This window comes from Adiantum capillus-veneris, chromosome 7 (assembly GCF_014529385.1).
Source record: "Adiantum capillus-veneris isolate H3 chromosome 7, ASM1452938v2, whole genome shotgun sequence".
Taxonomy (NCBI): domain Eukaryota; kingdom Viridiplantae; phylum Streptophyta; class Polypodiopsida; order Polypodiales; family Pteridaceae; genus Adiantum; species Adiantum capillus-veneris.
The window spans coordinates 149,943,691-149,971,346 of NC_140937.1; the positions used below are offsets into that span (position 1 = coordinate 149,943,691).

At 44.9% G+C, this 27,656-nt stretch overlaps 1 protein-coding gene across 2 annotated transcripts in view; it reads right to left on the reverse strand.

The window, feature by feature from the left end:
• Positions 1-27,656, reverse strand: part of GCP4 (GAMMA-TUBULIN COMPLEX PROTEIN 4) — a 102,429-nt gene that overhangs the window by 58,635 nt on the left and 16,138 nt on the right. For both annotated transcript variants that reach the window (XR_015188698.1, XM_086516633.1), the window contains exon 2: positions 9,390-9,672. Coding sequence is in view for 1 of the 2 variants with exons in the window: in XM_086516633.1 (XP_086372759.1) it covers positions 9,390-9,672 (283 nt within the window). In the remaining variant the exon portion in view is untranslated. The remainder of the gene's footprint in view (positions 1-9,389; positions 9,673-27,656) is intronic.

Consider the following 27,656-nt stretch of genomic DNA (forward strand, 5'->3'; position numbering starts at 1 on the left):
TGAAAAGCTGACCCCAAAATTTCACTTTCCTAAAATTTCGGGATTTCCCTAAAAATCCGCCGCGAATTCCGGGACGTCCGTACATGTGCCACATCATCATGTTTTGATGTGCAAAGTCTTTTGAGTGTGTTCTGCTTTATTTTTAATGCCTTTATGCCACTTGGGACACCATCGGACGGGATCCCCATAAGTTGGTAGGACTTCTTCTTCTGTTGCTTGTTCTTCTTAGGGTTTCTAGAATTAGGGTTTGCAGGTTTTATGGTTAGGGTTTCAACAGTTAGGGTTTCTGGCAGAAATTAGGGTTAGGGTTTCTGCTCTCATCTGTAAGTTGGCTCCATTCTTTAGGCTTTGACACGTCAGCAGTTTGTTACACTATCATGTGAGACTCTGGCCAGCAGACCCATGTCGACCTCCATCAAGGTCAAGAGAAAACTCCTCTGCATCAGGATCAATTGGGCCCTCATGTCCAACCCTGTATTGCAGTAACTGGTGCAGAGGCCTTAAGGAAACCACAGAGGCCCCAGGCACCACAACCCCATTGAGGAAGGGGAGCCCCGACTCCCCGGTGTGTGTTTGCTTGAAGAACTGCCTCGGGCACTCTTCGATGGCCTTTAGGAATTGTTGGGAACTCATCCTTCTCTTCTTTGACTGTGTAAAGGTCGCTCCGATATTCTTAATCTCCCCCTCTATCTCCTTAAATATCTCGTAAACCCATCCTGAAGGACTCTCCTATCAGTTATCCTTAAATTCGTACCACTGCTCATCTAGTAGTAGATAGATCTAACTGCCTCGTAGCCTCTCCACCAACAAGGACCCCACGGAGTCCAACTCCATGTCGGACTCGCTCTCCACCACGCCACCTTCTTTATGGTCTATCCGCCTTTCTAGGGACTCGATCAGTTCGCCAACCTTTTTCTCCTCTAGCAGCCGGTCAAAAAGTAGCGCACCTGAAACTTGAGACGCTCCTGTCAGCCATCTATTCCTACCACCTTGACCCTCCAGGGGCCGATTGCAATACCATAGGGATATTCCCTACTTCCAACAACAACCTCTGTGTGGGCCCACCACGGTTATCCGGCCTTTGGTAAAGCGACGCAGCAGACGGACTCCTCCTTGGTAGGCCCTTGAGAGAGATGAAATGAATTGTTTATTTAAGTCTACAAAAGGCCTAAGAGACCTATGAGACGAGAAACTGTACATCCCCGTCATATGATCCAAACGTCCAGTAATGAAAATCCAAAAGATTAAGAAAACAGATGCTAAAATGCAAACATATAAGTGAATAGTAGAGCCACCTCGTGGCCTATGTCCCAAAGCCTGATCTCCTCAACCAACTGCAACTATAAGTGTCACAAGCTTGGACACCCCAAGTCTAAAATCTGTCACGATACGAGAGAGAATCACTTAAATTACTTCACAACTTTTAAAATCACAGTTCAATTTGGTCGACACGGCCCGGCATAGTTCCGTGCCCAAAGAGATTGGCCCCAAAGACTGGCACCCCTTTCAGTATTTCTTTTATATTAATCTTTGAGCAAAGTACAACTCCCGCAGGGTCCTCGCTCTCAGACTCTACGCCCAGATGCTCTGAGAAGTGAGGCCCTTAGGGCTCTTTTAGTCTTACAAGGGATGCCCCAAAAGCTACTTATCCCAAAAGCAATAAACTCAAAAGCATCTTGTCCCAAAACTGCCCAAAAAGCAGTCAACGTAATTTGCGAAAATCCGTACAACCTGCCACGTCAGCAACTGTCAAGGCAAACGCGAAAATCCGTATTATTTGCCACGTCATCATGCCAGCACAAATTCCAAAAATTCGTACTGTCTACTGCCACGTCATCTGTCCGCTCGTACTATGTGCTACCACGTCATCAATTTGCGACATACCCCCCCTCTTGAAAGAATTGTAATCGCCCTCGATTACGCCTGCAAAACAGACAGAGGCCATAAACCAATTCAGTAGACACTAACTCTAAGTACCGACGCACTAGACACGACACATCTAGCACTTGTACAAAGACGACAATCACATCACAGGACATCACATGACAAATCAATCACAGATAAATTCATTCTAAATCTCAGACCATGACTGCCAGCAACGTATTTAGCAACCACACCTAGATCCATTCCGGACCTCATTCATGTCGGGTTAACTAATCCCATATTGCGATCATGTCTATAGATATTTTCAACTCAAGCACTGTCGTGTGTGAGAATCATTTCTCGGGATCCCAATCTATCACTAAACAAAGTGGTCCGATCATTTTGTCCAGCTGTGTGGCCATCTCATCCCGTAGGAACTCTTGATACGTGCACGACAGTTCCATTGAATCGATCGAATCTTTCCTCGAGGGTGGAGTACTTTAGAGTTGGAAAATGATCCGGATACCAGTTTTTTATGCTTTTTACCCTCGTTTCGTATACATACTCTTGAAGCGGTCAGCAGCAGTACCTTCTGCAGATGCTGGTTGTGCAACCACCTTTGACAGCTTATACAAGACAATTTAGAGGGATTTCCCGCAAGGAATCTCGTCTAATTCAAGGGGGCAAGTGACCATACAGGTGCGAGAGCTCGAGAACTATCCATAGAAGTGATCGACACGCAAAACAGAGAATTCCGCGTACTATAATTTCTCGCCAGGTTTTGTAAAGTGTGTGGAAAGTCACCGTGTACTTGGGATTTTGTCCGTGGAGACTTCTATTGTGGTTATGTTGCCGAAGTCAGTTAGAGTAGAGGAATTTCAGCCCGATAAAAGTGGGACAGCTTGTAGAAGTTTACAGGTTTTCTCAAGTTTAATAAGAATAAAGAAATACCAAAAGGGCCGCCAGTCTTTGGGGCCTACAGGGTGTCGTTGTCTGCTTGGTAGCGCTCTAGCTGCCACGCCGTGGTTTGTTAATTCCAGTCACAAGTTTATTCGTGAAGTTCCTCTGTGTCGTAAATTTCAAGTAAAGTTTCGGGTGAAAGCCAAAGTCTACCGCCCTACGGGCCGGTTTCAAAGAGAGAGAGAGAGAGAGAGAAAACGAGAGAGAGATGAAATGAAATGAGATGTTATATTAAACGTCTTCAGAAGGCCAAAATAACTTATGAGACCAAACTAATACAATCATGGTGAATCTAATACAATGTCTCGCTACAAAATAAAATGAAGTAAAATAAAAGCTAAAATGAACATCAATGCCCGAGGATGTACTCCTTCGGTCGCTGAAGAGTATCGTCAAGGTCCACAAAGGTAAAAAGTTGTACAAGACATCTCCGATGCCATGCTAGAATAGTCACGATCCTCTAATGGAGCCTCCATCGATGTCGTGGTTGCCCTTAGAGAGAGAGAGAGAGAGAGATGAAATAATGAAATGTTATATTCAGCATCTTCAAAAGACGAAACTGATACAACCCTGGTGGATCTAACACAATGTCTAGCTACAAAATAAAATGACGTAAAATAAAAGCTAAAATGAACATTCGTGTCCAAGGATGTCCGGCATCGGGCGTTGTCGGAGGATGTACTACATTATCATTGAAGAGCATGGTCAATGTCTCCCTCTATAAATAGTCGTACTCGACGTCTCCCATGTCGTGCTAGAATAGTCCCGATCCTTTGATGGAGCCTCCGTCGATGTCGTGGTGGCCCTCGTGACGTGGGCGTCTAGCTCTCCCAAGCTCAATGACTCTGTGAGTCAACATACCTACGGTATAGGTGGACTTTGAAGTCTGTTGTGAGGCTTGCTGATCTGACTGCCGAGTCTCTGCTCTAAAGAAGTCAATGATCTCCCTCTCTGAATGTCTCCCATTGTCTAATCTCCTCAAGAGACTCCTCCTGTCTACGCAGCTCTAGCAAAAACAACCCAAGGCATCTCTGATCTTGATATCTAATGACTTTAGCCAATGGTCCAAAGCCGTCTCTGAATATACTGTGAAAGCGGCCTCGTATCTCATAGTATACGAGACAATGACATATGTGATGTCAGTCTCTCTGGCTCTATATGACACAACTCGCAAATCCTGGCCTCTACTGTACTCTCTTAAATCTGCCAGTCTCAATCTCTAGCTGATGCGATGATGTGCACATCTGACCAATAGCACATCGTATCCAATGGGATAAATGAGTGTCCATATAGGCACGTCTGATCACATATCCATTCTCTGTGGGCTGAAGAAGATGCTCTCTGTAGAAAGCCATCTATGTGCCGAGAGAGAGAGAGAGAGAGAGAGAGAGAGAGAGAGAGAGAGAGAGAGAGAGAAGGAGAAATGACATATTAACGTCTTCAAAAGGCCAAAATGACCTATGAGACCAAGCTGTTACAACATAGTGAATTTGATACCATGTCCGGAATTAAAAAAAATTGTCACAAAAATACAACTACTACAAGCTGGGACTGTATGGATGTGTCAGCTAACACAAAAGGTGCCTAGTACAATGTGTAGTACAATGAGAGAAGGGGGGGGGGGGGGGGGAGATATGGTCGAGATCCATCCTCATTTGCACTCTAGATGTCGAGAAAGTAAGGCTCGAATCCTCTATTGTAGTCTCCGTCGACATTGTGTAGCTCCTCTCCTATCTCCCTAGCTCCAATGCTCGGTCTTAAGAATGCCAGGAGTGGTAGTGTGAGTGCGGGCAGAGCTCTGCAATGGTGGCTGCTCCTCTGGGTGTTCAATAACTAGTGTAAAGAAATCTATAATTTGTCTCTGGGATTGTCTCTCTCCAGCTCTCCTCAGTAAAGTGTCTCTATGCATGTGTAACTCAAGTAGATACAATCCAAGACATCTCTTATCCTCATAACTCATGACCCTAGATAGAGGCCAAAAACCCTCTCTGAATAGACAATGAAAACGGCCTCGTATCTCATCGTACACTGTGCAATGACATGTAATGTAACTCTGTCTCTGGCTCTAGGTGACATAAGCGGCATATCCTGCTATCTGCCGGTATCCCTCTGAATCTGCCAGTCTCAATCTCGAGCTGATGTGAGGATGTGCATATCTGGCCAATGGCACAATGCAAACCATGAGAAAGATGTGTGTCCATAAGCTATGTCGATTCACAAACCAATCCCCTGTGAGGTGGAGAAGATGCTCTCTATAGAAAGCCATCTTCGTGCTCAACTCTTGTACCGGCTCTATCCATGTCCTCCTCATGTCCAGCTGGATCAGATCCTGACGAATGAGTCTAGTAATCTCCACCCGTGTCAGAGACATCAAGGGTGCCTGTAGAGAGTACTGAAAAGGAGGCAGCCTATCCATGGTGAAGCCATGTGTCTGAAACCATGATGTCATATGTGCATACCAGCATGATGTATCCCCCTGTAGAGCTAACTGTCTGGAGGACTCTAGGGCCAACCTGGCATATCTATCTCTGGTAGTATCCCATAGGCTGTGTACAAAGGAGAGTGATCTGGTAAGCGCCTCAATCTCCATAGAGGGGGCAACTAACTCCGCTCGAATGATATCATGCAGTACGGAGGCCTTGGCTCTAATCAGCCGAGAGATCATAGATACCAAGGGCCTCTTCATACGTCTCCAACCATCCTGGCCTACAGAAGGTTTTACACACAATCCAATATCCTCTGCAAAATTGTGTAGTGCATCGAAATGTTGCTGCATACCCTCTAGTGAGTCAGATATCAACACAATATCATCAGCATATAACAACAATGGGATACGTCCCTACCAGCTGGGCACCTCTGTCACCCTCTCTGTCAATGTAATCAGACACCTCATCAACATACATACCAAATAGAGTAGGAGAGAATGGACAGCCATGTTTCACCCCAATAGTAGAGTGAACTAAATCAGATACCCCTTCCGGAGTGCGTACATGTCCCACAAATAGAGTAGGAGAGAATGGACAGCCATGTTTCACCCCAATAGTAGAGTGAACTAAATTAGATACCCCAATAGTAGAGTGAACTAAATCAGATACCCCTTCCGGAGTGCGTACATGTCAGATATCAACACAATATCATCAGCATATAACAACAATGGGATACGTCCCTACCAGCTGGGCACCTCTATCACCCTCTCTGTCAATGTAATCAGACACCTCATCAACATACATACCAAATAGAGTAGAAGAGAATGGACAGCCATGTTTCACCCCAATAGTAGAGTGAACTAAATCAGATACCCCAATAGTAGAGTGAACTAAATCAGACACCCCTTCCGGAGTGCGTACATGTCCCATCACTGATCTGTACAAAGCCATAATCCCTCAAATTTACTCTATGGGCACCCCATCTCCTGTAGTCTGCGCATCAATCGAGCTCTCGGTACCATGTCAAATGCTTTGCGGAAATCCACAAAGCTACAATAAATCCGTCTCCCATGTGATCTGCCCTTCTCAATGATGGCTCTGAGTGTCAGAATATGATCAAGAGTGGAGAAACCCCCCCTGAAACCGACCTGACCCTTTGCTCGTACACCCTCACCCTTTGCCCAATTACTCAAGTGCTGCTCAAGTGGATGCATACAATTGTGCCAAATATAACGATGTCGCATATTGGCCCCACACATCAGGTGAAGTAATTACTGGGGGAGGGGAGTGCTCATGAAAGAGTCGACATGCCTCTCCTGAGTCCCTACTCAAGGACAACTGATATAAGTCTCGCTCCATCTGAGCCAGGTAAGCTCGCTTCTTCCGTCGCACAAGGCGACGGGAAGCAATCCGAGATTGTCTGTAAGTGATGACTCCTAAAAGAAGATCCCTCTGAAGCTGGGCTCTCATCTCTCTGCACTCCTCATCATATTAACTATTATGGGGCATGCTCCCAGAATGTCGTCTCCTGCCCGGCTAAGTGAGTGGGTATGCCACTGATGCAGCACCATGCACTGTCTCAGTCAGTAGAGAGATACACTCCTCCACTGAGAGGCCTGTGCCAGCTGTGCCTTCCCACAGACGGTCCTAGATCTCCTCTGTATAAACGGAATCAATCTCTGGTGTAAATGTGTAACGGGTGTGTGACCTGCCTCCTGATGTCTGGGTTGTACTATACTGAAATGAAACGGACAGTGTCAAGAGAGCATGATCCACTGCTACGCCCACTGGCCTGGCTCCCACTGTGAAATCCTGAATGCAAGGGTTAAAGCTCGGCTATGTCATAACATAGTCCACTGTACTGGCCCATGTCTGTGTGGAAAGCATGTGAAACCGGCTGCTCCGAGAAATTATTGTAAGCCATTAAGTATGGCTAACCCATGTGTAGTCATCATCTCCATGAGGTATCTCCCATACTCCGTCTGCTCTCTGTAATGTGAGCATCTGTCAAGCCCCAAGTCACCCACATCCAGCTCTCTAAGCATCTCATCTGAAGTGTTGTAGAAGACTGTCTGAGAGTTGCCCGTTCGGGCATTGAAGTCCCCTAGGAGAATGATATCACCATCCCTAGAAACCTTCCATATGTCATCGTCTAGTATAGAGAAAGGCGACTGCCCTCTGGATGCGGCATATACTGACGTACTAGGAGGAAAGTAACATATGGCAATGTATAGATATTAGAAATCGACATGTGTGGCTCTCAGTCTCACCCACGTGTATCTAGCATGCTCATCTCTCCGTACAATATATAGTAGTGGTTGTAGCTCCTCTTTAAATAGCACTGCTACTCCTCCTGAACCTCTACTTCCATGCCCAGATCTCATAGCTCTCCTGTGGGCTGTCTCCCATCTATATCTCACCACATGTGGCATCACCTGTCCAGGGGCCTGTTGAGTCTCTGAGAAGAATACAATGTCCCTGTCTCTGAAACTACCTCAAATGCACCAACGTCCAACCTCATAGACCCATTACAATTCCAAGTAGCAATCTTCGGTGTGGTCCCATAGGTCTCGCACCGTCATGCAATGCGCCGCTCTACAATCACCACCCAACCATCTCTGTAGAAGGCAGAGAGAGAGAGAGAGAGAGAGAGAGAGAGAGAGAGAGAGAGAGAGAGAGAGAGAGAGAGAGAGAGAGAAATGAAATGAAATCTTATATTAACGTCTTCAAAAGGCCAAAGTGACCTATGAGACCAGAAAGTTACAATGTGGTGGATCTGATACAAAGTCAGAGTAACAAGATGACAAAAATGAAATGACAGAATGACAAAATAAAATACTATGGAATCCTAAACTGCTAGGTGTGAACTCAGCAGCTAACTGGGATATCTAGATCACAAGAGATCCAGCATCGGTCGTTGGCGGATCTCATCAATCTCCTCCATGGTCAGTAGTCTGACCGAGCGTCATGCATGTCGGGCCAAAGTGATCCGAATCCTCTGATGCAGCCTCCGTCGATGCTGTGTAGTCCTCCACAGTCGTGGGCGTCTGGATCTCCCCAACTCAGTCACTCGGTCGATCAGTGTGCCTCTGGTGTGAGGCGACGAGCTCTGCCATGGTAGTAACTCCTCCGGGTGTCCAGTGGGTGGCAGCTCTAAAGAAGTCTGTGATCTGTCTCTGAGATTGGCTAGCCTCTCCTCTCATCAGGCTCTCTCTGTGTCTGCGCAGCTCGAGCAAAAACAAACCCAAGCATCTCTGATCCTCGTACTGCATGACTCTGGAGAATGGTCCAAAGCCCTCTCTGAACAAGCAATGGAAGCGGCCTCGTATCTCGTAGTAGACGGGGCAGTGGCATGTGTAGTGCAACTCTGTCTCAGGCTCGATGTCACACAAGGTGCCGGCATGTCCTGGCCTCTGCTGGTACTGTGCAGTATCTCCCAGTCTCGATCCGCAGCTGGTGTGAAGATGTGCCTATCTGGCCAATAGCACATCGTATCCCATGAGACAAGTGGGTGTCCATGTATCTGGGCCTCATCACAAAACCATCCACCGTAAGCTGGAGGAGATGCTCTCTGTAGAAAGCCATCTTCGTGCCCAGCTCCTGTGCTGGCTGTATCCATGTCCTCCTGGTGTCTAGCTGAGTCAAGTCTTGGCGGATGAGCCTGGTGATCTCGGACTGTGTAAGAGTCAGAGAGGGTGCATCCAGTGAGTACTGGAAGGGAGGCAATCTGTCTATGTTGAACCCATGCGCCTGAAACCATGATGTCATCTCCCCATACCAGCATGTTGTATCTCCCTGCATGGCTAACTGTCGAGAGGACTCAAGTGCAAGGCGGGCATATCTGTCTCTGGGAAGTTCCATCACAATAGAATCTGATACTCTGCTTGGAAAGTTGAGAGAGAGAGAGAGAGAGAGACGTCTTCCAAAATGGCTTGTGAGCTTGCAACAAAGAATATAACAATAACCAAAGGATAATCCTAGCCATACGGATGGGAGGAAAGAGACAGAGTGCATTACTTATTTTCAGTACTACACCTTAGAATCAACAGGAATAAGCTTCCAAATTCTTGTTAAATAGCTGCATTTTGAAGAAGAAAACAGAGAGGAGAAAAGAAGCTCCATATGCTAATAATGACAAACCTTGTTCAAATCTTTGGTTAGACTGGATAAAACTGGAGTTGCGTCAGATAGTAAATCCTGTTCCACCTTTAAAACTGCTGACCGATAAACTGCAAGAACTTCAGAAATACCATTTGCTAAAGCCCGAGTATAAACACTCGCTCGTTTACTCGAGCTCCCTGTCTCCAAAGTATCAGCAGAGCCATAAGAAAACTTCACCCATCCGAGATTCAATGACTGCCTTGTGAAGTTGTCAAGTTCATGATAGTAAAAGCCCAGTCGCAAAAGACGCTCTAAAATTTCTCTGTCAGAATACACAATAAGAACTTCAATGACTGTAAATTGTCACTCTAATGCAGTCAGCTTGTACTTGGTAAAACAAAAGTAAAATGCATACAACCATCATCAGTTTATTCAGAGTCTTCTTTGAATGACTAAGAGAGGATAACAATTAACCACACAAAAATGCAAAGATTGGTAACTCGTGAATGTGAAGAAGCTAAAAATCTGCAGATACTAGGAACAGTTTCTTGGCTTTTGGCAATCTTAAATAACCTAAAAGAAAAACCATTCCAATCAAATTTAAGGTCTCGCGTTACTTCCTTTAAAGTTCACAGCAAGACTCCATTGGCATCATCTAAAAATGTTAAAAAGGAGTCACCTTCTTCGGAAGTGCCATAATGTACGAAATATAGAAAACCTTCCTGAGGTTGGAGTGCTACTGCTCACATATTGCAAGAAAAGCATATGTAAAAGCCCAACAGTTGGGAAAAAGTTTTGCAAGTTCTTCAAATACCATCGAAGAGGAGTCAAGACAGAAACCAACATCAATGTCACTAAAAAATTCAAACCTGGTAACCCTTTCCTTCTTCAATCTCCCATTGCAAGCAGTTTGCTCCAAGATCCCGCCACATGTTTTTCAAGTTTTCAAAAACAAATAGGGAAAATTATAGGATGATAAGATGTTTAGTTGCAAGACAGGATATGATGCACCAGCAAGGGAATCTATAGGATGGTCAAGTTTTTATAATTCTCACACCATATGGACACATAGGACCTCATGATCTCAAGTAAGAATGGACCCAAGCATCTTTGATGAGGGGTCATCACCACTGATTATGTGAAAACTCTGTACTGCCAAATAAAAAAGGCTATCGAGCTCTATGTCGCTATAGCAAGCACAGCTGCATACAAAATGAGCCTCAATCTCTACATCCTCTTTGCATGACCTGCATAGTCTAGCCTTCTCAAGATAGCAATTGCTCTACCTGCCTCAAATTCTAGGGGGAAAGAAGATACAGAGCTGTCCATTCACAACTCTCACAACATGTGCAACAAAGAAATCCATGTAGGATGGATGCTGAATGAAACTATATAGTGTCAGCAGAATAAAGTTAAATAAACTGATCATTGTAACAGTGCGACAAAGAAATCCATGTAGGATTGATGCTGAATGAAACTATATAAGGTCAACATCTTGGTCGGCAAGCATGTTGGTCCCATCCCTCTAGGGTTGTCCTCGTACGGCGTACGGAACGATTCGTACGTTCCGTACTGTACCGTACGACTCGTACGTTCCGTACATGACTCGTCTCTTTTTTTTTTTCCCCGGTGATTTGTGGGGTGGGATCGTTTCGCAATTGCATTTGACCAAGAGCCAATGGCTACATTGGCTCAAACAACCATGACCAACGTGCGACGAGGCTTGGGTGGCGGATCTACTATGGCCGCTAGCACTTGGAGATCATGATTCTTCTTTTTTCGGACATTGCCGTTTCTAATGTCCATGGATAGATCTTTTATGTTCTAACTTTAAGTTGCAAGTACTTAGTACTAAGTACTAAGGTCTATTTCATGACTCATATGATCTATCATGTTCTAACTTGTTCAGTCTCTCTTGTAGTGTGTAAGACGTATGATTTTTTTTTTTGCCGTACGTTACATCGACGTACATCTAATTTTTTTTAGTTCGATTAGTATTGCACGTCTTCGTACATGTACCCGTCGTATGTGACCGTATGTGACCGTACGTGTCAACCCTGCATCCCTCTTTGTATGTCTCAGACTGCCTGTTTCTCTCACTACAAGAGAGGGGAGATGTGTGGGGCCCTCAAATCATACTAGGTGGGGGGCAATGTGTCCATCGTGTATCCATAGTCTTGTATCTATCTTGACACTAATGCATACCACACTCTCCAATCTCCTCAATCTGCTAGCTGCTCAATGGCCTCATATGCTAGCCTCTAGAGTCTGTTTGATCTCACCTCTCTAGCTCGGCAGAGAGAAAAATTTGAGGTCTCTCAAGCTTTCTCTGTAATGTGCAACAGAAGTGATTGATGGTGAATGCTCAGGATGAGTGCTCAGTTCATACTCAAGGTTCCTTTTACTGCATGAGAGATGTACAAAGACTGGAGAGAGAAGAGAATGATACTTTAAATGAAGGTTTTGTGAGTGATAGAGAGAGAAGGAGAAGACTAAACCACATGGTGTCCCAAACCTCCCTACAAGGGCCCCCCTCTCTATCGCTAGAGAGGTATTTGCTTTAGATTACACAAATGCTAATACAATGGTCCTAGATGCTGAGATATTGATGGAATCTTGTTGTAGATGCTTGTGCAGCCTATGGGGGTTTTTGAAAATGTTACAGATCAAACAGTTTCTGATGCAGATGTACATGGTGTAGTTGATGAGGAAAAGGCTGAGAATGAGCAGGCTAGAGGTATGCCAAAATGGTTGGTGCATACTAGGAGAGATCAACTTGGCTTATGTGCCAACACAAGACAACCTTGCAGATCTTTTCACAAAGGCATTGTCTCGTGAGAAGTTTGAAGCTTTCCGCAAAGCTTTGGGCTTGCTCCCCTTTGTGGACTGATCTTGTCCTCACGGCATAGCACTTCCCTATACTTTATGCGTCAGCTCTCGTTCACTGCATCACTCCCAGAGGGGATTTGTTACCATATACATGTGGTAGTGATGTGTGTGAACACACCGAGGTATTTTTTTCCCTCACTAGGAGGTTTTTTCCCCCGTGCATTCTATATATGCCCATCACTCTAGGTCTATCTGATTTTTCCATTGCACACTAAGCAATATACTCTTTGTTGTGTGCCTTAAGCTTTCTTCATCCTCTCGAATCTCCAAGCTTTGTGTGTTTCCATGCAAGCCTAATTCCAACAGACAAAGCTCTTGAAAAGAAGACAAACCGATTGATGAAAAGCTTAATACATTCTCGAAAGAAGAGGAAATTAGCTGATATTTTTGGTTATTTGGGCCAGAACTCGACTTTCAAGTTGGTAAGAAAATCCAAGTATCGTATTCACTTCGAGGATTTTTCTTTCGTCTTCAAAGAGTTCCAACAATTCATCCCCAAAACCTGCCAACGCAAAAGCTGAAATCTGTACAGCTTTGCCATGTCAATAGTCAACGTAAAACACGGAAATCCATACAGTTCTACCACGTCAGCATTCCAACATAAAATCCAGAATTCCGTACAAGATGCCACATCATCAATCAACGTAAATTGCGGAATTCCGTACATCTGCTGCTTCTGCTTCTTTACTTAGGGTTTAGGCCCCTCCGCCGAAATCTGCAAGTCGGCTCCGTTCTTCAATGGCTTGACACGTCAGCAATTTGTGACATCCCCCCTTCTTGAAAGAAAGTAATCGTCCACGATTACAGCATATCTGCAAAACAACTCAAGTTAGCTCAAAAACTTTCGAGGGTCATTTTGAGAGACAATCCGAGGGACAATCGATTTGCTCTTTTTGTTAAGGAGTTGGCTTCTCCTTTCGGCTCTTTTGTTAAGGAGTTGGCTTCTCCTTTCGTCTAGATCGAAACTCTTGATATTCCGGCGTAGTACAATTAGCCATCACACCCAGACCGCACTGATCTTCCACGGATATCTTGATGCAATAAAATTACATACCCATGCAATGTCATCCAATTAGGAATATTCAGTGGTTGGCACATCACAATGCAACACAAATGCTCACATATGCATGTTACAAGACATAGAAACATAAAGTCACCACCGATGAACACTCCCCCCGCAAATAACCATCCAAGTCCAGGCCACGAGCTGTTCAACGACTCCCTCATCATTCCTCCTGCAAATAACCTAAAAAGGTCCGGGCCATGAGATGTAGAGGCCTTTTACAACCAAACGCCCCCCAGCCTGCAGCCTGCGTCGCTTGGAGGTGCTGAGAGTAACGGTTACTCAGACTTCTTAATACTCCCCTCGTAAATAATCATCCAGGTCTGGGCCATGAGTAACAACAACAATACTCCCCCCGTAAATAACCACAAGGGTCCAAGCCATGAGTAAAAACAACACTTTTCAAACATTCAATACTTCCCCCGTAAATAACCACAAGGGTCCGAGCCATGAGTATGAATGAGCAAGCATTCTCAAACATCATTTGTCACTACTCCACCCGAGAGTAAAATCACCAACCATTGAAACTAGTATTAAAACCAGAGTCAAACAATTCAAATCGGCACCAAGACAGGTTTAAAACAGATACCATCCATTTCAAACAAATTCCAATTAGGCTCACCAAACAAGTTCTCAAACAGAACTCAAACTTAAAAAGAAATCTCGACATCAGTCGAGCTCGAAAAGTCGACTGACTTTCCATCCTGAAACCTGCACCAAAAATTAGGGTTAGTATTCTTCCATAAGATCGTAGCCGACCACAGCATGGTCCATTAGCTATTGGACAGACCTTCATCTGGCGGCGATGGTAGTCCCAAGACATAGCAATCACACCCGACCTCCAAGGTTCTCAACTCGAGAAGAGACACCTACTGAGAGATGTCAAGAAATTTCAAGTTATAATCTGCTAGGGTTTCCATGGCAAGCATTTCAGGAAACCCACTCTGCCAGAAGTTGCACTCCAAAGAAAGATGTCAGAACCCATATAACTTTGGGCAAAGAAATTCTTGAAAGCTTGCCAAGTCCTTGGAGTGTGCGGCTTGGTACCTATATATAGACTTCCACCACTGCATGGCATTGCCTCTGAGAAAAACAACAGCTCGAAACAAATCTTGGATCATTCTCTTGCAAGTGATCTTTATGGCTTATGACCTGTAGGACATGCACGGTGAAGATGGGAGTGCGCCCGATGCGCGATGAAGTAAGGGTGGGAGTGTATAATAAGTCCAGGGTCAGGACCTGAAGATACTTCAAATAAAATTCCAGTAGTCTCTGGTTTGCTTTGTCTGCTCTTTTGTAGGACCGGTATGCTTTTAGAAAAGCACACGCCTCATGCTATGATACCACTATCACAAGACGGGCACCACATGCCAATAGAAAAGAATAGACTGAGCAGACTTTTAGCACTTCAATAACAACTGAAATTGAAAGAGAGAGAGAGCACACGCGACACGGAGAGGCGGAATTCCACCCCAGAGAGTATTGGCCCCAAACTTTGGCGCCCCTTACGGTATTTCTTTATATTGCATCAACATAGTACAAGCCCGTACTCCACACTTTGCGCCTTCTCCCATAAGAGTGCCAAAGAATAAGCCCTAGCCTCATATTCAAGGCCCTTGGCCATTAAAAGCAATTTACATGAAAATCTTTAAACTCAAAAGCAACTGGCTTAAAACAGATGCCCAGAAGCTGCCAACGCAAAAGCTGAAATCCGTGCAGCTCTGCCACGTCAACAGTCAACGTAAAACACGGAAATCCGTACAGTTTTGTCACATCAGCATTCCAACGTAAAATCCGAAATTCCGTACAAGATGCCACGTCATTAGTCAAAGTAAAATCCGAAATTCCGTACACGATGCCACGTCATCAATCCGCATCAATTGCGGAATTCCGTATATCTACTGCTTTTGCTTCTTTACTTAGGGTTTAGGCCCCTCGGCCAAGATCTGCAAGTGGGCTCCGTTCTTCAGCGGCTTGACACGTCAGCAATTTGGGACACAAAGGATCTTGAGTTTTGGAAGGAGCTCAAGAGTCTAGACGCACAGGTCAAACAGGTGATTCATTTGCTTTGAGTTATGGATGGCATGGACCCTTGCATTGGCAAGGTTTATAAGACAATGGACTGCATGATCGAGCAACTTGCACAACTTGAGCCAGATGCAGAGCAATGTGCGGAGACCCATGCGCTTTGCAGCTAGAGGTGGAATTCATATCATAGTTACAGGGGACGGAGGGGATGGGGCCTAGGGACGCCTAACGGCCGTAACCGGGCCGGGGACGGCAGGGAACGGCCGGAAATTCATCCGACCGGCAGGGTCGCAAGCTTCTGCACCGGGGACGGCTGGGAACGGGCAGAAATTTGAAACTTGAAAAAAATGACCGTTTTTAACGGACGCTTGCAGCCAACGTCTAGTTTTTTGGGGGGCTTTGGCCCTTGGGAGGCTATAAAAGCACCCTTGGGCCTCATCTTCCCTCAAGTTCAATGAAGGCTCTTGTAACAAACTGCTGAAGTGTCGACCTACTGAAGAACGGAGCTACCGGCCGAGGGGCCTAAACCCTAAGAAAAACAAGTAACAGAAGAAGTGTCACAAAGTGATGACGTGGTTGCCCAAGAGCAGAAACCCTAACCCTAAACCCTAAACCCTAAACCTTTCTGCCAGAAACGCTAACTGCTGAAACCCTACATCTGGAATCCCTAACCCTAAAACCTGCAAACCCTAATTTCTGCCAAAAACCCTAACTGCTGAAACCCTAATTCTGGAAATCCTAACCCTAAAACCTGCAAACCCTAATTTCTGCCAAAAACCCTAACTGCTGAAACCTTAATTCTGGAAATCCTAACCCTAAAACCTGCAAACCCTAATTTCTGCCAGAAACCCTAACTGCTGAGACCCTAATTCTGGAAAACCTAACCCTAAAACCTGCAAACCCTAATTTTGATGCCAGAAACCCTAAAACTGCAAAAACCCTAACCCTAACCCTAAGGACAGATTTCCGCGTTTTGCACTGGCTGATGACATGGCAGACTGTACAGATTTCCATGATTTATGTTGGCAGCTTTTGGCTTTGCTTTTGGACCAGAAGCTTTTGAGTTTTAAAAGCTTTTTACTGTAACTGCTTTTTAGGCCAAGGGCCTTTAAATATGAGGCTAGGGCTCATTCTCTGGCATGCTTCCTGGAGAAGGTGTAGAGTCTGGAATACCGGCTTGTACTGTGTTGATGCAATATAAAGAAATACCGAAAGGGGCGCCAAGGTTTGGGGCTAATACTCTCTAGGGTGGGATTCCGCCACTCCGTGTCGTGTGTCGTCTCTCTCTATTTCAGTTGAGTTGTTATTTGAAGTGCTTAAAGTTGTTCAGTCTGTTCTTTTCTATCGGCACGTGGTGCCTGCCTTGTGACAGTGGTATCAGAGCATCAATCGTGTGCTTTTCTGAAAGCATACCGGTCCTACAAAAGAGCAGACAAAGCTGGTGGAATTTTATTTGAGGTATCTTCACCCTCCAACCCGGACCTATTAGCAACTCCCACCCTTACTTCATCGCGCATCGGGCGCGCTCCCGTCTTCACCGCTCATGTCTTACAGGGCATAAGCCAATTAAGATCACTTGCAAGAGAAGGATCCAGATTTGTTTCAAGTCACTGTTTTTCTCAGAAGCAGTGCCATGCAGATGTTTATGTCTACGGCTACCAAGCAGCATACTCCAAGTACTTGGCAAGCTTTCAAGAAAATTCTTGCCCGAAGTTATATGGTTTCTGACATCTTCCTTCGGAGTGCAACTTCTGGCAGAGTGGGGTATCCTGAAATACTTGCCATGGAAACCCTAGCAGATTATAACTTGAAATTTCTCGACATCTCTCAGTAGATGTCTCTTCACGAGTAGATGACCTTGGAGGTTCGGTGTGATTGCTCTCTCTTGGGACTACCATCGCCGCCAAAGAAACATTGTCTGTCCAAGAGCTGATGGACCATGCTGTGCTCCGATACGACCTCATGGAAGGAACCTAACCAAAATTTTTCGTGCAGGTTTCAAGATGGAAAGTTAGTCGACTTTTCGAGCTCGACTGATGTCGAGATTGCTTTTCAAGTTTCAGTTCTGTTTAATCTTGTTTGGTGATCCTGTTTGAAATTTGTTTGAATGGATGGTATCTATTTTGAACCTGTTTTGGTGCTGATTTGAATTGTATGACTCTAGTTTGATACTGGTTTCAATGATTGGTGATTTTACTCCCGAGTGGAGAAGTGAGAAATGATGTTTGATAATGCTTATTCATACTCATGGCCCGGACCCTTGTGGTTATTTGCGGGGAGAGTATTGAATGATTGAAAAGTGTTGTTTTTTCTCATGGCCTGGACCCTTGTCGTTATTTGCGGGGGGAGTATTGAATGATTGAAAAGTGTTGTTTTTACTATGGCCCGGGCCCCGGACCCTTGTGGTTATTTACGGGGGGAGTATTGTTGTTACTCATGGCCCGGACTTGGATGGTTGCGGGAGTATTAAGAAGTCTGAGAAGTGGTTACTCTCAGCACCTCCAAACGACGCAGGCTGCGGTCTGGGGGGGTTTTGGTTGTAAAAGACCTCTATATCTCATGGCCCGGACCTTTTTTTAGGTTGTTTGCGGGAGGAGTGATGAGGGAGTCGTTGAACAGCTCATGGCCCGGACCTGGATAGTTATTTGCTGGGAGAGTGTTCATCGGCACCTTTATGTTTCTATGTCTTGTAACGTGTATATGTGAGCATTTGTGTTGCATTGTGATGTGCCAACTACTGAATATTCCTAATTGGATGAGATTGCCTGGGTTTGTAATTTTAGTGCATCAAGACACCCGTAGAAGATCAATACGGTCTGGGTGTGACGGCTAATTTTACTACGCCGGAATATCAAGAGTTCCGATCTGGACGAAAGGAGAAGCTAACTCCTTGATCAAAACAGCCGAAAGGAGAAGCTAACTCCTTGATCAAAAGAGCAGAAAGGAGAAGCTAACTCCTTAATAAAAAGAGCAAACTGATTGTCCCTCGGAAAGTTTTGAGCTAACTTGGTTGTTTTGCAGATATGCTGTAATCGAGGACGATTACTCTCTTTCAAGAAGGGGAGATGTAACAAACTGCTGACGTGTCGACCTACTGAAGAACGGCGCTACCGGCCGAGGGGCCTAAACCCTAAGAAAAACAAGTAACAGAAGAAGTGTCCCAAAGTGATGACGTGGTTGCCCAACAGCAGAAACCCTAACCCTAACCCTAATTTCTGCCAGAAACCCTAACTGCTGAAACCCTAATTCTGAAAACCCTAACCCTAAAACCTGCAAACCCTAATTTCTGCCAGAAACCCTAACTGCTGAAACCCTAATTCTGGAAACCCTAACCCTAAAACCTGCAAACTCTAATTTCTGCCAGAAACCCTAACTGCTGAAACCCTAATTCTGAAAACCCTAACCCTAAAACCTGTAAACCCTAATTTGCCTGCCAGAAACCCTAACCCTAACCCTAAGGGCCGATTTCCGTTGTCGGGGGATATATGTTGGCTACGCGAGCCGGGCAGGCGCCGGGCCTCTGGCTGTGGGAGGAGTGAAAGAGAGAGAACAAGAACAACTGATGCAACTGACTCTGGCAATCGCCGTAATCATCAATTAATCGATTAAACCGTTTGAGTACAACTTAATCTTTAGAAGCGGGCTGTTAACAGCACCGTCACTTGGATTATCTGCTAACTAGGAGTTTAAGCTCCCGCTTTACAAAATTAACCGGGTCGTTAACGACACCGGGCTTAACAGAATGATTAATCAAACATTAGCTGATGACGGTGAAGTAACTTCTAACTTTATCTCGACTCATTGTCTCAATCTTCAGGCTTCAGAAATGATATGCAGCTTGCATGCACTGCCTCGACTCCCGAAGCTCGATCTCCTTTCAACTCGAATCCCTTTGCTTTTGCTCCCTTGTCTTATACTTGCTCAATTCTCGACGTATGGAGGCTCAAAGCTTATGCTTGCTCAAAGCTTATGCTTGCTCAAAGCTTATGCTTGCTCGAAGCTTCATGTCCTTTTAACTCCCTTACTTATGTCTGATGCTCATTGCCCTTTTTTATCCTGTTTCTTCTTTTCGTCTTCAAACTCATCCAGCTTTAGACCCTCCTTGGACCTTCTTCTTCAGCTTATGTTACCTTCCCCTTCGAAGCTTCCCGACTTTCCTTCATGCTCGACTTGCTCCGAGCTCTCAAAGCTTGCCTTGCTTGCTATGTTCAAACTCGAGAGGGAGAGAGGAAAGCTTGCTTGCGAGAACAAGAACGAGAGAGAGAGAGAGAGAGAGCTTCCTTGTGCCCGCTCATTTTTCACTTGCTTTGTTTACTGAAGAGTAGTCGAAAACGAGAGCGAAAAAAAAAAGAGCTTGCTTGCTCCGAGGTTCTTCCCTTCGTAACCCTCTTTGCCTTCGCTTCCCTTCCTCGTCTTTTTTCTTGCGGCCAAACTCTTCCGTGCGTTTTTTTTCCTTTTTCTTCTTCTTCTTCTTCTTCCTTCTCTTTCTCTTCTTTCTTTTTCTTCTTCTTTTTCTTTCTTGCTTCTTCTTCTTCTTTCCTTCTTCTCTTCTCCTTCTTCTTTTTCTTTTTCTTCCTTTATTCTCCTTCTTCCTTTTTCTTTCTTTCTTCTTCTCTTCTTTCTTCTTTCTTTCCTCTCCACGGCGCACTCCTTTCTTCTTCCCTAACCTAGCATGAGTTCTTTTTTTTTCTTCTCCCCTCATAAAAAAAACCAAAGTGTCATGCTTTTCAAGAGAGGCAACGACCGCACCGTCGTTGCACTCTATCTTTTTCTCCCTCTTTGTCCACACTAAGAAAAATAATTCACTTTAATTTGTTGGCCATCCCATGGGCGGTCCCTCCCCTCAAGGTCATGGACAGACACCGACTTTGGACGGCCTTATGGCTTAAGTGAGCGGCCTTTTGACTTGGTTGTCTTTGGGCACCATTGAAGGGCATCGAATTTGGCATACCTATCAGCTGAGGCTTTGCCAAGCTTCTCCATTGGGCGGCCTTTTGGCTTTGTAAGGGCACCACATTCAGGCATGCATGCTGACTAAAGCATCGCCAAGCACCACCACTTTCCCTAGCAAGCCTTGACTAACAGTATCTTCGTGAATTTGATACCCATATCAGCTCCTTAGCGCCATACACCTGAGAGCACTCCCTTTGCACTCGCTGAAAATAGCCCGAAGCTTCTTACCGCATCCGTGTTGGGCACTCCCCGCAATCATTGCATTCCAAGAGACGTCATTTCGGACACGATGCTCTTCAAGTACTTATGTGCTTCCGTACGGGCACCACATTTAGCGTATTTAACTTCCAAAGCATATCGGTTTGCAGTATTCCCTGATTGAAGCTCAAAAACTCCCAGATGGCACTCCGACCGAGCCGACTAGACTGGCATGGAACCGACCCCCGGAGAATCTTTAATGGCCCATAACTTGGCGAACGTAACTTCGATCACTGATCTGAAAAGATCGACATGTTCCACAAAGTGAGCACTGCGGGCCCATGCATTCATTTCATTTCTGTCACCTCAGCTGCAGTTGCCCAATCCGGTGCGGATCTGCAATCGACTTAAACTTCAAGCTACCATAACTTCTTCACCGTAGCTCCAATCGACGAGCCGTAAAGACAAGCCAGTAGAGCACTTCAAGCACTGCAGTTTTAGATCATAATCTCCCATATGTGCTCACTTCAATCACTCTCATTTTTTGCATCATTAAGGCATTGTTGGCTCTTTTAGCCGCATCTAGCATACATTAATCATTAAACTTGGCCTATTAACAAGCCCTCATCACTAACCATTAATTAAGTAGGCTTTCAATAAGCTTGATCTGCATCTTCTTGACATATTTCTTAGCATGGGAGCGGAGCTGCACGACATCCATCCCCTCTGAACCTGCACAGCCTCCAACTCCACTTCAATCTACGCCTGCTATAGGTACTTTTAACTCTTTGCCATCATCAGATTCACTTAGCTGAGAAACATATGAAAAATAAAATAAGGCTTATACCCTATCATCAATGTTCTAGCTTAATCACTAGGTAGCTGTCCATAAAAAATCTTTGAACTGTATTTGCCGTATCTTCAAAGCATTCAATCATGGATAACTTGTTCAGTGAACCCCGCCAGACTCAAGTGCTCCAGTTAATGATACACACGGCTCGACCATTAAGCTCTCTTTAAGGAACCCTGTCAAGCTCAAGTATGCCTTACTCTGTCTGCACACGGAATGGCCATCAAGTCCTTTACCTCAAGTTCTGGTAGCAGAAGCAACTCAAAAGATGTAAAGATACTTCAGCATTTGTCCAGAGAAGTCAGCTGGCAGCCAGCCATGTAATCCTATTGAACGCATAACCAAACACTCTTCTGACTTAACATACATCTAGAAAACAAAACTTTGTACCATGAAACCTGCTACAACAGATAACTAATACTCTTCAAATCTGCAACTGGCACTTTAGTAGCCCCCAGGATCAAACGGGAAACCAATCATCTGTCCTACTATGAGCATTCCCTTTTTAAAAAAAATTGGCACCATCCTCCAGGATCATAGGGAAGATACAATAATTTCCAATCAGTAGAGCATAAACATAAATTAACCCACAAATCTTCATACAAACCGCCTGGATCATATGGCATATAAGTCAATTGCCCAGGACCATGTATATATCTGTCACCTCCTGGGTCAAAAGCTATCTCAAAATCCCCAACATCATAGGGTAATATCAGATTCCATATAGCATCAGGTAACACCAGATACTACCATATCCCTTGTGCAACTGGCTCATCCAATTGTCGATCATCAATCACAGGTAAAAGCATTGGTAGTGCACCTTCACTCTCACTAGTATTGGAATCCCAATCATGCATATCTAAATACATCAAGTCTCTGGTTAAATCCTCTTCATTAGGCTCAAAAGATGCATCTGAAAACGATTCTCTATCTCGTAGAGGCTCAAAATCAAGTAGTGCATTATCTAACAACTGCATAAGTTCATCATCTGCTGCATCTGAACAAATTGGCTCATGCATGATTCTGAATTGATTGGTATCCTTAGCATTTGTGTTTGAGAACCCCTCCAACGCTTCATCCAATAAAAACATAAGATCTAGGTCCACCGCTTGAGAAGGTCCCTCCATCTTGCACATCTCATGCTGCTGTAAACTAAGATTTCCACATGTGACATGCATACTAAATGCTTCTGCTGTAAATTGTTCTTTAAGTCTTTCACCCTCATCCAAATATCTTTGCACTTCTGTAGCACAAAGTTCAGCATGCACATTGAAAATTTCATCTACTCCCCTATCTATATCATCGGCACAATGAAACCAATCATATTCATCAACAAGAGATTGCACTTCACTATGCACCCCCTCTGAATCAACATCATCAAGTTCATGATCATTCTGTCATAGTGTGAGCCCTGTGTCACAGATTCTCGATAGAGAAGAAGCTTGCTCCCTCTCTAAATCACCATCATCAAATTCAGGATCAGTCTACCAGATCGATAGCCCTAGGTCATAGAAACGTGTCAAAGGAGTCTGCACCCCCTCTAAATCATCATAATCACATTCAAGATCAGTTTTCCAATTTAATAGCTGTGCTTCACTAAAACTTGTCAATGAAGGAGTCTGCACCCCCTTTGAATCAACATTTTGCAGATCTCCAAGCACATACTCTTGCTTAACCAAGTCCTCAAAATCTGGTACATCCAAATTCGATAAATTTGGTATACCAAAAACCATGGTCCTGCTGCTCTCAGCAGTAGCCCTCCTTTGACCTATGACATATGTATCATTAATCAATCACCTCTATGGTAGAATCTGTACCAGAAAAATTTTGCTCTAATTCTCTGGTTCAGTAGCAAAAGTATCAGCTATAACTGAATCTTCCTGCATGTCTACCTGAATATGGCTGCACTCATTCACCTGCACATCTTCCTGAGCTTTAGCCAATTCATTGTCTTGATCCCATGATTTCTTTTCTTCCTGTACTACAGGTACATGTTCTTTGAAAAATTCACCCTGCGTAGTTTGAGGCTGTAGAGACTCACCCTCAAGGACTTCTACTTCATGCAAGGCATCTGCAAACCCCAACTTCTCATACATAGCTTTGACTATGTCTTCATCATTAGCCTGTAAGAAGGTAGCATCCTGTACAATAAACTCATCAATCACAGCTTCTAACTTTGATTGTACTTGTCCTCGAATATCTGTGTAGTCCGGTAGACTTGAACTCTGTTCTTGATAGCTTTCATACTGCTCATAACGTACTTGCACAATAGCTTCTTTGAAATACTCCCAATCATCATTGCAAGCTTTGGTAACTTCTTGAATTTGCTCCTTCACATCTGAACTCACTAAATGCTCAAAATATTTGATCATCAACTCTTCTGGTATCCCCCTTACCTTGGTCTCCAGCTCATAGCACTCTAGGTAGCCCTCTGGATCATATCCATCAAAGAGTCGTCTCTCGTCGTATATTGCATCTAAAGCTGCATCCAAAGCTTCATTCATTTGATTTTTCTTCTTTACAGTCTCTATTTCAAGCAGAGATCCTTGAACCAATTGAAGCATCTTTGCAAAATCTAGAACTGCTGACTTATCATCAAAACCATTTGCACTTAACTTTGCAATCATCTTCATCATCTGCTCTAAATTCTCCATCTTTACCTCCCACCCCGGCTCGTTTCGCGTCGGGTTCACCAAAGATGTCAGGGGATATATGTTTGCTACGTGAGCCGGGCAAGCGCCGGGCCTTTGGCTGTGGGAGGAGTGAAAGAGAGAGAACAAGAACAACTGATGCAACTGACTCTGGCAATCACCGTAATCATCAATTAATCGATTAATTCGTTTGAGTACAACTTAATCTTTAGCCAAGGCGGGCCGTTAACAACACCGTCACTTGGATTATCTGCTAACTAGGAGTTTAAGCTCCCGCTTTACAGAATTAATCGGGTCGTTAACGACACCGGGCTTAACAGAATGATTAATCAAACATTAGCCGATGACGGTGAACTAACTTCTGCAAACTTTATCTCGACTCATTGTCTCAATCTTCAGGCTTCAGAAATTATATGCAGCTTGCATGCACAGCCCCAACTCCCGAAGCTCGATCCCCTTTCAACTCGAATCCCTTTGCTTCTGCTCCCTTGTCTTATACTTGCTCAATTCTCGACGTATGTAGGCTCAAAGCTTATGCTTGCTCGAAGCTTCATGTCCTTTTAACTCCCTTACTTATGTCCGATGCTCGTTGCCCTTTTTTATCTTGTTTCTTCTTTTCGTCTTCAAACTCATCCAGCTTTAGACCCTCCTTGGACCTTCTTCTTCAGCTTATGTTACCTTCCCCTTCGAAGCTTCCCGATTTTCCTTCATGCTCGACTTGCTCCAAGCTCTCAAAGCTTGCCTTGCTTGCTATGTTCAAACTCGAGAGGGAGAGAGGAAAGCTTGCTTGCGAGAACAAGAACGAGAGAGAGAGAGAGAGAGAGAGAGAGAGAGAGAGAGAGAGCTTCCTTGTGCCCGCTCCTTTTTCACTTGCTTTGTTTACCGAAGAGTAGTCGAAAACGAGAGCGAAAAAAAAAGAGCTTGTTTGCTCCGAGGTTCTTCCCTTCGTAACCCTCTTTGCCTTCGCTTCCCTTCCTCGTCTTTTTTCTTGCGGCCGAACTCTTCCGTGCGTTTTTTCTTCTTTTTCTTCTTCTTCTTCTTCCTTCTCTTTCTCTTCTTTCTTTTTCTTCTTCTTCTTCTTCTTTTTCTTTCTTTCTTCTTCTTCTTCTTTCCTTCTTCTCTTCTCCTTCTTCTTTTTCTTTTTCTTCCTTTCTTCTCCTTCTTTCTTTTTCTTTCTTTCTTCTTCTCTTCTTTTTTCTTTCTTTCCTCTCCACGGCGCACTCCTTTCTTCTTCCCTAACCTAGCATGAGTTCTTTTTTTTTCTTCTCCCCTTATAAAAAAAACCAAAGTGTCATGCTTTTCAAGAGAGGCAACGACCGCACCGTCGTTGCCCTCTATCTTTTTCTCCCTCTTTGTCCACACTAAGAAAAATAATTCACTTTAATTTGTTGGCCATCCCATGGGTGGTCCCTCCCCTCAAGGTCATGGACGGACACCGACTTTGGACGGCCTTATGGCTTAAGTGAGCGGCCTTTTGACTTGGTTGTCTTTGGGCACCATTGAAGGGCATCGAATTTGGCATACCTATCAGCCGAGGCTTTGCCAAGCTTCTCCATTGGGCGGCCTTTTGGCTTTGTAAGGGCACCACATTCGGGCATGCATGCTGACAAAAGCATCGCCAAGCACCACAACTTTCCCTAGCAAGCCTTGACTAACAGAATCTTCGTGAATTTGATACCCATATCAGCTCCTTAGCGCCATACGCCTGAGAGCACTCCCTTTGCACTCGCTGAAAATAGCCCGAAGCTTCTTACCGCATCCGTGTTGGGCACTCCCCACAATCATTGCATTCCAAGAGACGTCATTTCGGACACGATGCTCTTCAAGTACTTATGTGCTTTCGTACGGGCACCACATTTAGCATATTTAACTTCCAAAGTATATCGGTTTGCGGTATTCCTTGATTGAAGCTCAAAACTTCCCAGATGGCACTCCGACCTAGCCGACTAGACTGGCACGGAACTGACCCCCGAAGAATCTTTAATGGCCCATAACTTGGCGACCGTAACTCCGATCACTGATCTAAAAAGATCGACGCGCTCCACAAAGTGAGCACTGCGGGCCCGTGCATTCATTTCATTTCTGTCGCCTCTGCTGCAATTGCCCAATCCGGTGCGGATCTGCAATCGACTTAAACTTCAAGCTACCATAACTTCTTCACCGTAGCTCCAATCGACGAGCCGTAAAGACAAGCCAGTAGAGCACTTCAAGCACTGCAGTTTTAGATCATAATCTCCCATATGTGCTCACTTCAATCACACTCATTTTTTGCATCATTAAGGCATTGTTGGCCCTTTTAGCCGCATCTAGCATACATTAATCATTAAACTTGGCCTGTTAACAAGCCCTCATCACTGACCATTAATTAAGTAGGCTTTCAATAAGCTTGATCTGCATCTTCTTGGCATATTTCTTAGCATGGGAGCGGAGCTGCACGACACCGCATTTTGCGTTGGTTGATGACGTGGCAAGCTGCACAGATTTCTGTGATTTATGTTGACAGCTTTTGGCTTTGCTTTTGGACAAGAAGCTTTTTAGGCCAAGGGCCTTTAAATATGAGGCTAGGGCTCATTCTCTGGCATGCTTCCTGGAGAAGGTGCAGAGTCTGGAGTACCGGCTTGTACTGTGTTGATGCAATATAAAGAAATATCGAAAGGGACGCCAAGGTTTGGAGCCAATACTCTCTGGGGTGGAATTCCGCCACTCCGTGTCGCGTGTCGTCTCTCTCTATTTTAGTTCAGTCGTTATTTGAAGTGCTTAAAGTTGTTCAGTCTCTTCTTTTCTATCGGCACGTGGTGCCCGCCTTGTGACAGCTCTCCTCTCTACCGTCTACTATCTAAACTCTACGCCGTCTACGGTCTACCTACGGGCGCTCAAGGCTCAAGCTCTACCCTTGAGTCTCTCTACCCACTCTCTCCCTCTTCTACCCTCTCAACTTTGAAGCTCTCCTCTACTCTCTCCACACAAGCTCTCCTCTTAGCTCTACTCTCTCTCCACCATCATGTCATCTCAAGCTAACTCCACTTCTCAAGCCGGCTCTTCTCGAAGGAGGCCTGCCGTGCAAACATGGTCGTGGTAGGATGAAGTCGACTCTACTACGCGTGGTAAAGGTGGCAGTGCAAGACCATGGACGTGCAAGCTATGTCCGTACAAGAGAACGGGTGGTGCAAACAAAGTGCGATCCCATCTTCTTCATGAACCTAGTCATGAGGTGAAGTTTTGGCGGAGCCTTAAGGGGCCTCTTTCTCAGTGATGAGTTCCAAGCCATGCCGGAGTCTACATCAGCAACAAGATTGAAATGCCGAGAATGGGACGAGGACGCCGCTTGGTGGGAGGAGGTGAAGACTACTGACGCCATGGTCAAGCCGATTCTACACCTACTTCGAGTTGTGGATGGCTTGCATCCATGCATCGGCAAAGTCTACGAAGCCATGGATCGGATGATAGAGACACTTGAGAAGCTTGTGCCTGACCCTGTTCAGTATGCGGAGATTCATGGCTTGTGTGAGTCGAGGTGGAATGGATACTACTCTCCACTCCATGCGGCACTTATGTGCTTGACCCTGAGTTTCAGGGAAGCCCTCAAGAGACCGACAAGGAGGTGAGCAAAGGATGGCGACTTGCATTGGAGTGCCTTGAGCCTAGCAGTGACACTAGGTGTAAGATTAGAGACG